Source organism: Artibeus jamaicensis, unplaced genomic scaffold (assembly GCF_021234435.1).
Source record: "Artibeus jamaicensis isolate MK-2021 breed Jamaican fruit bat unplaced genomic scaffold, CSHL_Jam_final contig_465, whole genome shotgun sequence".
NCBI lineage: Eukaryota > Metazoa > Chordata > Mammalia > Chiroptera > Phyllostomidae > Artibeus > Artibeus jamaicensis.
In genome coordinates this window covers 14,480,764-14,494,289 of record NW_026521843.1, presented here as the reverse complement: position 1 = coordinate 14,494,289, position 13,526 = coordinate 14,480,764, and the positions used below count along the sequence as shown (strand labels likewise).

Sequence of the window (13,526 nt, the reverse complement as noted above, 5' to 3'; positions counted from 1 at the left end):
AGAAACACAACTGAGACCAAGTGAGAAGTAGCTACAGTTTAATACAAACCTGCACCAGAACACGATGTGTCGGGCTGTTTTGTGGTTTTTTGTTTTTGTTTTTTGCCTCAAATGGGGGGCCAAAGCACAGGACCATGTGTTGTCTTGGGATTCACACAATCTTAGCACCATGACTTTTACAGAGGAGTGAGGAAGTCACTTGGGTGCTGGGAGGCTGGAGGCTCTGTCCCGACCCCAGGCTGTGCCTGCCACCTGGGCAGCTGGAGAGGGTTGGGTTTCTGCGTGGTTCTGTGGTTTCTGGGTCAGTATGGGGAAAGCCCTCATCACGGCATTGGCTTGACAGAGACCTACCGTGGACTCCTAGCACTACACACACACACATACACACACACACACAGTAGCACAATCTTCTGTAACTTAACCCCACAAATCTAGAGAGCAGCTAAGGCAAGAACGACAGTATTTATTCAGCAAGTACAAGACCAGTTTGAGAGCTGCATTCAGTGCAACCAGAGACCCTTTCATTCCAAGCAGGGAGGAGCCAGCTGTGCTGGAGGCGGAGCTGGCAGGGGCTCTGCACTGGGGCAAGGAGCGGGTGGTGGGGGCTGGCCATTTATTTGGTTCCTCGAACCTCCCTCTGATTTTCACCACGAAGCTCCTGGGCGAGGGCGGGGTCTGCATAAGGATGGGGGTGGATGGAGTGGAAGGCTGCGGTGGACCACTCCCAGGCCGTGCGTCTCTACGGTGGAGGCACTCGGAGGAGGTAAAGCTTTCCCAGCCCAAGCAGGGACGCCCTGCCCGTGGGCCACCACCACTGCTTGGCTCTTTGGCATCTGCCCAAGGCCCATGACCCAGCAAGGGCTGAAAGAGAGAAAGATGGTGTGCACTGTGCCATGGGGTCAGCGTCATGGTGTCCCAGGCCCAGACCCCGGCGTCTGCCCCCATGGCTGCCACCCTCTGTGAATGCCTTTGCTATCTCTGCTCCCTGGGTTACGGTCTCTGTCATCTCAGCCCCAAAATGAGGAAGATGAGTGTGAAGTGACAAGTAAGGGTGTGGAGGCAGCTCAACCCACAGGGCAAACCCCCAACATGGAACTAGTTCTGGCTCAGACAGTGAAGATGCATTAGTTCGTTCATGACAAAAACCTACCTATCTGTGCAAAACAAAGCAAAATGCCTACCAGGGTGGTAAGTCTCCTAAGTGGCTACACTCTCGGTAGGATCTACAAGGGCCGTCCTCCCACTCTTCCTTTTTACAGCTGGGGCAGACAGCCACGCTCCGAAGGGTAGTCATGGACACCTCTGGGGTCAGAAGGCCTAGCCTTCCTGTGCCTCATCTTTGAAACAGGGAGAATAACACATGCCGTGCTGTGAGAAGCAATGGAGAGCTCGTGGATGGAAGTGCTTTGAAAATATGAGAAGCACAATAGAAATGTTCAGGGCACGACCACTAGCCCAAGAGCCCAGCAGCCTCGTGCTGCCTGGGGCGCTCACAGGGAACGCATGGTAAGTCGCTTCCTGAGGGGAGGACGAGGCTTCACAAGGGCCGGCAGCTGGGTCACTTCCCAGTTCGCTCAGGGTGGACGGAGTTCACCCAGTCCCTAGTGTTTCCATGGAAAGCCCCTGGAGCTTTGAAGGCAGAGAGGGCCCGGCTGGATGTGGGACGAGGTGGTGGCCACGGCAGGTGCTGAACACAGGAGACTGGAGCCCCCCTGCAGCAGTGTGGGTTTTACAGTCAGGTCCTGCTGGCCTGGTCTACTTCCCGGGCACGGGCAGGTCCCCTTCCCCTCGCCAGCTCCCCCTCTCTTAGCAGGCACCAGGCGGCTTGCCAATCACACAGGAGGAGCAGCCAGGCCTCTCTGTCCCCTGTAGGGGGGAGTTTACAGGAAGCTGGGTGACTGGGGGCATTACTGCTGGGAGTGATCAGGGCCAGAGAAGGGCAAAGGTCTTCTCACTCCCCAAAGGTCCCCAGGGCCAGCATCCTGGGCACCCTGTCAGAATGTAGGGAATTAGACTGGGAGGGAGAGGGGTAGGAATAGGGCCTGGGGCAGAGCCAGTGCAGCCTGGAAGACTCCTGTGTGGAGAAGAAGGACCTGCAAGTCTAGCGTCCTCCCCGACCCATGCTCCAGCCCGTCTGGTCAGTGTCGAGTGCAGCGTCTCATAAGGTCCACATCTATTCCTGTTTCTATGCTATGCTAGTGACACGAAGCACCGTTATTTCTCACGGGATGCACAAACAAGTTGAACCAAACCACGGCGCAAACCAAACGTGCAAAACAAATCATGTACACTCTCCCGGCACCAGCCTGGCACCCCACCCAGCTAGCTCTTCTGGGCGAGACTCGAGGAGGGCGGGGTGGGAGGAGAAAGAAGCTGGCAAAGGGCGCAGAGTGTCCCAACCACACCCACACCCAGGGTGTCCCAACCGCATCCACACAGGGCTGGAGTCCAGTCAGGAAAACCGGGATATTCTGGGCATGGCTGGGCAGCCAACACCTATCTCCCTTGAGAAAGGTGACCCTGGGGCCTATGGGGATGTGGAAGGGAGTCCTTTTAAAGCACATCTACTAAAGTGCTCTGGACAACTGGCGGGTCAGCCAGGGGCAGGGCACTGCAGCCTGGGCCTTCCCGAAGCCAGCGTGTGGGGGCGAGGGTGAGAGGAGGGGCTGGGCCGGGCTCTATGCGTTGGGCTCTGTGCATAGTGTGGGCTTCCTAGGCCCCACGAGGCAGGGCAGGGAAGGACTGCAGCAGGAGGAACACATCTCATCTCAAAGTGCCTGTTAGGGTCGGCTCGAAGCACAGTGAATGGTGTGTCAGACGTGGGGAGGGCTCCTGGGTCCTGCGGCCCCTCAGGTGGTGAGCTGCCCAGCCCAGCCTCTCCCGCCCCTGCAGCTGCGGCTGGAGGGTGTGCGGGCTGGTGGCAGCGGTGCATCCTCACTTTCGGGGGCTGGTTGGTGCCTTTACCAGATGCCGCTCGACCTGCCTCCAGGGGGAGCAAGGATTCGAGCCGAAGCTCGCTTTGGAACATGGTCATCGATCTGAGAGCCTGCAGGGAAGGAAGCAGAGGGTGAGCTGGGCTGCTCCCTCCTGAGTCACAGAAGCAGGGCCTCCTCTACTGGTGGGGGCTGGTGGGCCCTCCATGTGTGTGGTCTCCTTCAGTCCTGGGACAACCTCACCCCATTTTACAGACAAGGAAACAGGCTCGGGGAGGTTAAGTAGCTTGTCTGTTACAGTGCGTGAACAGCAGAGTCTGGATTTGAATCCAGGTCTTCCTGATTTAGATCCTCCATGATTAACTGCCTTACCATGCCACCTTCACTGCTCCCAAACTTGGACATACGGTCTCTTGCCAGGAATTCAAACTATGGATTGACCTGTTAGCAAGTGGGCCTTTATCCATATGCCTCGGGAAATAAGAGAGAAAGAAGGGAGGTCCCATTGCTTTGGAAAACCAAAGAAGCACACTCCAAAGGTCCCCACATCTTGAAATTCTGAGACTTACTTAGAAGAGGAGGCCTGGTCCCTCAGGGAGCGCAGTGGGACAGCCTTCAGCCTGTCCCATCCTGAACAGACAAGGTTTGGGGCAGAGGGAAGGTGGGAGGCTGCCTAATGTTGGCCGAGCCTGAGAGCTCTGGCCAGTCCTTGCTCTGCCCCGAGACCTGGGTTGGGGGCAGAAGCAGCCAATGGCCAGCGGGGCCCACGGCTCTGGGTGCCATGCCCAGGCAGCCAGGGGAATCCACACCTCCTGGATTGCCAAGGCTGAGTGCCCACGGACACTCCACACCATGGATCTCTCTGACTCCGGCACTCATGTCCTGTTGCTGGTGGGAGTGGTAATGACCCTCAGGGTTGGGGAGCAGTTATCTCAGTATTGAGAGGAAGAGGAGTGGCGAAGAGGACCGCTCCCCACAGGCTATGGGGTCCTCAAACAGGAACCATGGGATGCCTGCCCGGAGCTGCCCTGAGCACACAGCTGGCCACAGAGGGGGCTCAGCCTGCAGCCCCCGGGTTAGTCCCTGTCTCTCGGGTAAGGAGGGTTTGTATGCAGGTCTTGTGCCACACACCCTGCCCTGCCCCGCCCCACCCCCAGGGAAGCACCAGGCTCCCAGTGGATCTGGTTCCTGTTGCAGTTCCGCCCAGGACAGCACTGGCAGAGCAGACGGATGCTGGGGCTGCACCTGGGCGAGTCCTGAAGGCTGTTCAGGGAGGTCTGCCCCCGCCCTTCCAAGTGCTGTCCATTTCTATCAAAGTGCCTGCAGGACCAGCTTGTTCTCCATTGAAGGTTACCTTGGGGCAGTACCTTGGGGCAGTACCTTGGGGATGAAGGTTAAGGGAGTACGGTCCACTCCCTTAACCTTCATCTATTCATTCGGCAGTGACCCTGCCCCCCGACCCCCCTTAACTACTACAGAAGGCCTGGGATTCCAGCTGACAGGAAATTTCCTGGGCAGTCAGATCCCATATATTACACACTGTTATCACATACAACACAAGTCCTAGCAAAAAAGGAAAATGCCAGGTCTTTCAGAGAGGCTGGTGAGGAGAGGGGCGATGGGGGTACAGTCCCCCATTCTCTGGCACAGAGAGGGTTACCCTTCCTGATCTGGGGTCTTCTCTGGGCCGCCATCTGTGTGCATGGCCCTCCAGGTGCTTCAAGGGACCAAAACAGAAATCAGGCGGAGATTCTCCTGCAGTTCACGGCCTGTTAACAGTGGCGCGCAGGGGCTGGGGGAGCCCTCCTGCCCCTCAACATTTGTGCATATTTAATAGTGGATCTCACACTCATCACTGGCTATGGGATAGGGGAGGAAGGAAGAAGACAAGAGGAAAAGCAGCACAAACCCCACTGCCCGGCTGGGCCTCCCAGCCCTCCTCCCTCCACCAGCCCCGGCGGCCCTTGCTCGCACCGGAGAGGCTGAAGCTGGATTCGTGCAGGTCCCTCATGCCCCCGTGTCGGGTAACGGGCCGCGTAGGAGTGTCTGCGAGTGGCGTTCCCATCTCTTTTTTCCCAGGATGCACAACCACAGCGACATCGCCCAGGTAGGGCGTACGGTCCACTCCCTTAACCTTCAAGGTCTGGGGAAAGGCAGAGGAGGAAAGGGGAAAAAGACACCATCAGAGCTCAGTCGCCACCTCCCAACTGGAGCTGCCCCACCCCAGGGCTGCCATGAGGCACAGGCCCCAAGGTACTGCGACAGGGGCTTCCTATACCTTGAGCACCAGGGGCGGAGAGTTCTTTTCCTCTACCTCCTTTTAAGTAGCACGTGTGTGCCGAGAGGAGATGCCCCCAGGATCCCCCCAACACCGGTGGAGCCCTTTCCGGGCGGCAGGCGGACTTCTGAGTTATTCAGCCGTCCAGGACAGGCCTCCTGTGGAGCCACGATGTTCCCCTCACTGGCCCAGCTACAAGAGGCCCTGCCTTTCACTGCGATCCGACAGCTGTGCGGGGACAGGGGCCGCCTACAGCCGACTTGTAGATGTGAGTCCCCCAGGAGCAACGCCAGCTCACTGAGTGCTCACGCGGGCCATGGAGCTAAGCGCCCACATTCTGTGAACAGGCTGCCGGATCAGCTCAGGCCCCAGAATGCCACGCTTGATGGGAACTGGTATGGCCTTTGCCAGGCTGCACTGGGGCTTCCACGTCAGAGGCTGGGTCCCGGGGAGGGGCAGGAGCAGAGGCCCTGGGAGAATCCTGGTGACTGCCAGCAGAGCTGACCTTTGGTGTTAATGTGACCTTTTTGCTGTTATAGTTTAGATGATTACTGTTCAAATATCAGTTCTACGTGCCTTTACATCATCAGGGGTGGAGGGACTCCAGCAATGGTGGCACCTCAAGGCCCCCAAGCCTGTGACTCAGGACCTCGGAGGTCACAGACACACTCATGTTTCATTCTTGTGCCTTTAGGACCTATGGACTCCCGCCCTGGCCTGTTTGCCCAATCACTGAAAACGCTGTGCGGTACTCAGAGCAGAGTGGAAACCGGCGTTACCTGACGCCAGCACTCCCCTCGCCCTCCTCACACTCCCTGTCAGTGAGGGAGGGCTGGGCCAATGTGTGGAGTAAAATTGGGATTCTTGTGAATGAACCTGTGGCAGGGGCTCCACTGAGGACCAGGCTCAGGGTGAAAGGAAGTTGGGTTAGGGGGCCAAGGGGCAGCAGGACGGCCAACCTGCCCACCACCCCACCTCATGGACACATCCCTCCTCTGCTCCTTGGGTCACCCCAGGGCTGGGGCGCAGGCGCCAGCAGGAGCGAGCATGTTCAGAAAACAGGGAGGGTCCAGTCTGGAGGAGCTACTCCTGAAAGCCTCTGGGTGGCTGGCTCCAGGGGGATCCAGAGTGGCGCAAATCAGGAAGGCCCGAGGGACTCAGAAAAGGAGCTTGGCTTTTGCAAGAAGGATTAGAGAACTAAGACAATAAGAAAATTTGGGTGAGGCGAGGTCACGTGACCACTTGCTGACAAGCGTGCCAAGCCAGAGACAGCTCTTATAAGGCCTATTCCCTAGATATTATGCAGCTGATTTCTAGAGCTCAGTAATATGGCAGCTGAGTCTATTTTCAGCCATGGTCCTTTAAATCTCTGGTGCCCTGCGGGGAGTCGGAGCCGGCCCTAAGTGGAGGGAACGGGCCCTGAGTGGGGAGAACGGGCCCTGAGAACGGGAAGCCGATGCTGATCTGTGAGAGACCACAGCGTGGGGAGTGTGTGTGGGTGGAGAGATCACCTGGAAACAGCCCAGAAACCGTGGCCCTGGCCTGCTACTTGGGGCCTCTGGCAAAAACACACACAATTTCTGGGTCTCCCTCCCCAGACAGAAAAGCAGTGGCTGACAAGGCCAGGCTGTGGAGTTTTCCCAGCTGCCCCAGAAGCCATCACTACCACTCCCTCCGGACGACAGGTCAAACACCTGCTACGCATAGAGGACTGGGATGTCCAGGGCAAAAGGGACAAACAGGACACAGGAGACGCTGGGTGAGAACATTTTACAAAGTGTTTTTAAGGGATGGATATCTCTAAAGTCTGCCATGCCTACAGCAGTGGCATTCCAGGGACCGGGCAGGAAAGAGCTGTTCCAGCCAGTGAGGGAGGCATGGGACTCCGAGGCCCTCACACGATGGATCTAGGAATGCCCGCCGTTCAGATGGCATCTGGAAATAGCTGGGCAGGAGCATCCCGAGGCCCCAGGAATACGGCTTTAGGCCGGAGAGAGGGGAGGACAAAGAGCAGGGTGCTTTCGGCTGTCTCTCGGTCAGACTTGCTCTTTTCTGATGACCTGGCCGTGTGGATCCTGGCCTGACTCTGTAGGGCGGGGCTCAGCGATACGGCTGGACATCAACCCCCAAGCAATGGGGGAGAACAACCAGCCTTCTTCTGGGGGAGGGTGCCTACCTGGAGATGTGAACTACTCCAGGCCTGGCCTGACCATTCGTGTTGGGGGGCCCACACTCCCAAAGCCCACCCAGCCCACTGCAATCAGAAGGAATGGGGGAGGTTCCAGAGAAAAAGCAACTCCAGGCCGTGACAGGGACCCCTTTCCCTGGTGGACGGCGAGGATCCCAGAGACCACAGGTAGGCACAGCTGTGAACAGCTCACAGTATTTGCGCAGCTCTAGGGGAATTGGGGACCCTTTCCAATACGTTTTACTTTGTCACAGGTGCTTCTTTCCTACTAGTTCTTGTTGCCAAAGTGGCCACTCCAGGCAACAGGATTCGGTGGGAAAAGAAAGTGAGAACACCTCTGAGATTTAGAGCAATCGTGGGAGATGTCCCTGACAGGGGCTTCAACCTCTGCTCACACATCTTCTTCCCCGCCCCTCACCTTACCTTTTCTCTCTGGACCAGCTTCTTGTAGACAGTGTCTGGGAAGGACCTCAGGGGACAGAACTTGCCGGTGCCCTCAGCGCACATGAAGACACCATTCTCATACACAACCCGCCCCCGGCTGATGGTGACCAGTGGCACGCCATGGCAGCGCATGTTCTCGTACAGGTTGAAGTCTCCTCCTTGCACCTGGGTGCTGGCTGAGATGGTCCTGGTGGGGAGGTAGTGGCAAGAGAGAAAGCTCTGAGAAGAGGGAAGGTTGCTACAGCTTAATGGGAACAGAAGATGTTCAGTGGGAGGGGGTGATGCTCAGGGGGAAGGGGTGATGCTCAGGGGGGAGGGAAGATGCTCAGAGGGAAGAGATGATGCTCAGGGGGAAGAGATGATGCTCAGAGGGAAGTGGACTCGGGGAGGAGATGCTCAGAGGAAGGGCTGGGGCAGAGGGAAGAGATGATGCTCAGGGGGAAGAGATGATGCTCAGAGGGAAGTGGTGATGCTCAGGGGGAAGGGAAGATGCTCAGAGGGAAGAGATGATGCTCAGGGGGAAGAGATGATGCTCAGAGGGAAGAGATGATGCTCAGGGGGAAGGGAAAATGTTCAGTGGGAGGGAGTGACGCTCAGACAGAAGGGAAGGTGCTCAGTGGGAAGGAATGATCCCCCAATGGCTGGTTGTTGGGGACTGAATTTTGTACCCCCTCAATTTTATAGGTTGATGTCCTAACAACCAGTACCTGAGATTGTAATGGTATTTGGAGTTAGGGCCTTTACTTAAAGCTAATCACAGTAATCAGAGGTCATTTGGGTAGACCCTCATCCAATCTAACTGGTGTCCTACTAAGGAGAGCAAACTGAGACACCAGGAGGGCGCAAGCAGAGGAAATGCATGTGAAGAGGGGAAGGCAGGCCTCTACCAGCCAGGGAGAGGCCTTGGAGTAAGATCAACCTGCTGACACCTGGGTCTCGGGCTCCCACCCTCCGAGCTGTGAGAACACAGACTTCTGTTGTTTAAGCCCCACAGGCTGTGGCATTTTTTAAAGTGGCCCTGGCAAACTAATACACTAGGGAAAGAATTCTGGGGGGTCTTTCCTCTAACAGGCAGGCCTCCAAGAGAGACAGGGACCAGCCCCTGGGGTCGGGGTGCAGAGCGGAACTCCTCGGGGACCCCAGTGGAGGGGACAGTGTGGGCATCCTGGAGGTGCCCCGGGTGAACTTTCTCTACAATTCAACTTCTACTTTCAACGTCCCAGCACATTTTTGTCTGTCTTGTCTGCTGCTAGCTGTGCACCTAGGAAAGTACCTGCAAAACAACAGCACGTACCAAACAGGGTGGGCAAAGGTAGGCTTACAGCTGTCGGTATGCAGAAGTTTATTCTTCTTCTATTATTATTATTATATTACTTATTATTATTATCAACCAACTTTTACCCACCTTTGTATTTGTCGACTGAATGAAATTTAATATTAAAAAATGATTCTCATTTCCCCTGCCCAAATCTGCAAGTGAAAATGATGCTCTAGCTTTGGCTGGTGTGGCTCAGTGGACTGAGTGCCAGCCTGCAAAGCAAAGGGTTGCCAGTTCGATTCCCAGTCATGGCACATGCTTGGGTTGCAGGCCAGGTCCCCAGGCAACCACACATTGATGTTTCTCTCCCTCTCTCCTTCCCTTCCCCTCTCTCTAAAAATAAATAAATAGAATCTTAAAAACAAGAACTCCAGGTCTGAGTGCTTCCCAGGGCCGAGCGTCAGGTCAGATGGGGTAACGATGTGAAGCGGCTCTGAAACGCCCCCACGCGCCGTGCGGATAGAGCGGTTCACTGTTGTGCTCCCAGCGCCCGGGCTCTGGGAGGCCCTCAAACGCGTGTTAAAGTGCACACGCCTCAGGGCCCTACTTCTCTAGGCTGGAAGTAGTGCGGTGACGATATGCTTTTGGAGTCCTGTAACACAGGCGCCTCAAGACCCCCAGCCCCCCAGCCCGGGAGCCCAGCAGCAGGTTTTACTTGGTGGCTTCTGGGTCCCACACCACCACGTCGGCGTCGGCTCCCGGGATGATGCGGCCCTTGCGCGGATACAGGTTGAGAATCTTCGCGGCATTGGAACTGGTGATGGCCACAAAACGGTTCTCGTCCATCTTTCCTCCAACCTGAAACATTACGGGCGTGTCAACCGGGCCCTCTGTGTGACTCCCCCGCGTCACCTTGGCTCTGGCCTGGGGCCTTTCAGGTGGTCAGAACCATGGTGCCGGGGTGGACAAACTGCGGGCGCCCTTTCAGGTCAGCCAGCCTGCTTGGCTTGGTTCCAGGCACTTGCTCACTTCTTCTTCACGTGGCAATGACAGTGCGTGAGCCCTTGTTCCAAAAGGCTGCCTACCTGATAGAAATCTACCTCCTGAATGTACAGCCAGCTCTGCCCATGTGCCCTCTATGGAGGAGTCAAGAGCCTCCCTCATCCAGAGGGACATATATTCTGTGCTCTGGAAAAGCATCTTATTGCCCCACTCACCCACCCCTGACGGAGTGGTGGGCTCTGTTCAAAGAGGATTCCAGAGCCATCTCCTGGGTCCTCCCTGAACAGGTGGCTTAGTTGGGGACATCGAACCTCCTTGGGTTAACACTCTGTGCTGCGCCTAGTCTGTGATCGGGTCATACCAGCGACGCGTACTCTTCATGGGCAGGGCAGGTGGGATTCAAATGAAGTCCCGGCCCCTGTCTTGGAAAAGTAACTGAACAAAATATATCAGGACCCTTAAACACGTTCGTATCCCCTGGCCCAGAAATCCACTTCTGGGAATCTGTCCTCAGGAAATAATCAGAAGAGACGACACGGACTCGTGAACAGAGGGATTCTCCGCGGCATCACCTTTAGGGGCAAAAATCTGAAAGGCTGAAAGCTCTAAACATCAGGAAAGGGTTAACTGAAGTGAGGAACTTCCACTGGAGACAATATTGTTTAACCATCAAAAAAGATGTTTCTAAAGAATTTTCACCGGTAGAAGAAGACACACAAGATATGTTTTATGGAAAAAAAAAAAAGGATCAACCCAGCTATTAAAATACAGTACTTCTGCCCTGGCTGGTATAGCTCAGTAGATTGAGCACCAGCCTGCGAACCAGAGGATCCAGGTTTGATTCCCAGTCAGGGCACGTGCCTGGGTTGCAGGCCAGTTCCCAGAAGGGGATGCACAAGAGGCAACCATAAATTGATATTTCTCTCCCTCTCTCCTTCCCTTTCCTGCTAAAGATAAATAAATAAAATATTTAAAAAACCACAGTACTTCATAGAACTAGGAAGAAACAGTAAAATATTAATTTCCGGGTATGGAATTATGAGAAAATTTTACAGTAGGCCTTATTATCTTCCTGATTAGGAAAAAAAAACCCTTTTCGGCTCTGTTTCTGAACGGAACAGGAGCTGTGGCGGACCCGACCTCCTTAGGGCGGGACTCTTGCCTGACTGGAGCGGGGAGGGGTCTCGGGACGTACCACGCCTCTCTCCCAGATGACGCTCATGCGGTCCTGCACGCCGCTCACTCCGTGCGGGATCTTGGTGAAGTCCTCCTTGCCCATAGCTTTCTGCTTGGTGGTGAAGGGCCGGTGGTCTGACGCCACGATGTTCAGAGTGTCACTGGGGAGAGAGAAGGGTGTGCCCAGTGAAGGGAAGTAGCCCGGGGCCCGGGGCCCAGAGGGTGGTGACAGGTACAGAAAAACAGTCTGTGCTTAAGAACCAGGCAAAGCTGATTTCAATCTCGGCTCTGCTACTTAGCAGCTGTACGACCTCTAAAGAGTGACTTAAACTGTGAGAGCCTCGGTTTCTCCATCTGCAGTGGAAACAGGTGTGGAGTGTGGCGCAGACCATCAGTGTGGCAGGAGACATCGAGAGGCTTCGGGGATGGTGACTTTTAAGGGTGGAGGTGGTTTTACCTCCATGAAACCCTGTGAAAACTCCCTCTCACCCCCACCCTCAACTCCCGCCAGTCCCTGCTGGCAACAAGCACGTGCTTGGTAAAACACGCAAGTTCAATGTTAAGTTTTACAAATAACTCTAAGCCATAGCCTTCCTAGGATGTGGGAACTCTGATGGCCCACAAGGGTAACGAGGGACAAGATGGAAAAGTCTGCTTTGTAAGCCAGCGATGGTGTGCAAATCAACCGGGTCACTGCCATCTGTGACCATCACCATCATCGGGAACATACTGTTCCCGAGGCCGGCCTCCACGACAGGCGGTGGGTGGCCAAGGCACGGCCAGGCCGCTGAGGGGCTCGTGAGCTGACTACAGACTCGGGGCAGAGATGACGGCGAGAAAGGACGTGTGGTGGCAAGCCCGCTGCCTAATGAGGGAGGCAGACAGCAGGCCCATGCCCAGAGATGGTGAGGGGCAGAGAGAGAATGTCTGTGTCACCCAGGCCATGTCACTCAGGAGGGCGGGGAGGGGCCTGAATGGAGCACAGGGGTCACATGGGACAACTGCTTGGACCACACGCTGGGAATCCCAGAGCCTAATTTTGCTTGTGGGAGGCACCAAAGCCTTGTGCACGTGGGCCTTCTACGACGGCTGCTTAGGAAGGGGACCCTGGGAACAGCGGCCATTATTTCCCTTGGTGAAGAGGCGTATCTTAAGGCTTTCAGACGTCCTGGGTCAGGCTGCATAGAGGGCTCTCTCCACCAGGGCCTGGCAGGGCTCATCACTCACAGCTCTCACTAAATGACCGATATTCTTGGCCAAACCCGCAGTGAGATGACTCAGCTCTTCCTGCGGCATGGGCTGGTGTCTCCCTGGGCCAAAGACACTGCTTAGGCCCTCTCAGAGCCTGCGGGAGGGGTTCTTCCATCAGGCAGAGGGCTTTTCCTAGGGTCTTCAAGGGCTCCCCAGGGACCCCCAGGCATGCAGAACCCACCAGAGATGCATGGGATCTTTAGGGGCTTCACTTTGTCCTTGGGGGTTCTCCAGATACCTGGACAGGGCTCCGATCAGGAGAGGCACCTGTCAGTGTCACATGCTGAGGGTCCCTAACCCCTTGGGCAGCTGGCTCAACTCCCATTTCTTAACCAACAAGTCTTATTGAGCACCCACCATTCTTTTCAGGGTGCCCTCGGCAGGTGTGAATGGGTGTGGTCGCACATCAGGAGGGCCTCTGAGGTCTCCTGGCGCTGCCCTGAATCTGGACGACATGAAACACCCGCCCCCACTCTTTCAAGTTTAAAACATGACCGACTGGCTCTGGTAAGTAAAATTTTCAAATGAAAATAATCTGGTCCCCTTAAGAAGTCAGATTTTAAATAGAGGATGAATCTTTACCTCTAGAGGTACTTTTTAACCCTGGTCCATCCTAAGAAGTCACATTCAAAAGTAGCTCGGGTGGCTCAGTGGATTTTGGTTCACAGTGTCACCGGCTCAATTCCCCATTAGGGCACCTGGCTGGGTTGCAGGCCAGGTCCCTGGTTAGGGTGCATGAAAGGCAACCACCCACTGATGTTTCTCTCCCTTTCTTTCCCTCTCCCTTCCCCTCTGTCTAAAAATAAATCAATAAAGTAGCTCATTATGAAGCAGCTCACATTTTCTTACAGGAGCATAACTGGCGTCTGGGCTTTCTATCAAGTGTTTTGTATAATATCAACTATCACCAAAAAATGTGTCATGAAAACAAAATTACGGCAATCATAAATTCCTATAAATAATTAAAATATTAAAACCATGCTCCAGACTCTATAA

General features: G+C 55.4%; 1 protein-coding gene across 1 annotated transcript in view; it reads right to left on the bottom strand.

Moving 5' to 3' along the window:
* Window positions 1-21: 21 nt before the first annotated feature.
* DPYSL5 (dihydropyrimidinase like 5) overlaps window positions 22-13,526 on the bottom strand; it is an 80,830-nt gene continuing 67,325 nt past the window's right edge. Inside the window, exons 9-13 of the mRNA XM_037146707.2 lie at window positions 11,299-11,440; window positions 9,817-9,959; window positions 7,823-8,030; window positions 4,908-5,076; window positions 22-3,046 (exon numbers count right to left, since the gene is read on the bottom strand). Of these exons, the coding sequence (XP_037002602.1) occupies window positions 2,961-3,046; window positions 4,908-5,076; window positions 7,823-8,030; window positions 9,817-9,959; window positions 11,299-11,440 (748 nt within the window). The 3' untranslated portion in view covers window positions 22-2,960. The remainder of the gene's footprint in view (window positions 3,047-4,907; window positions 5,077-7,822; window positions 8,031-9,816; window positions 9,960-11,298; window positions 11,441-13,526) is intronic.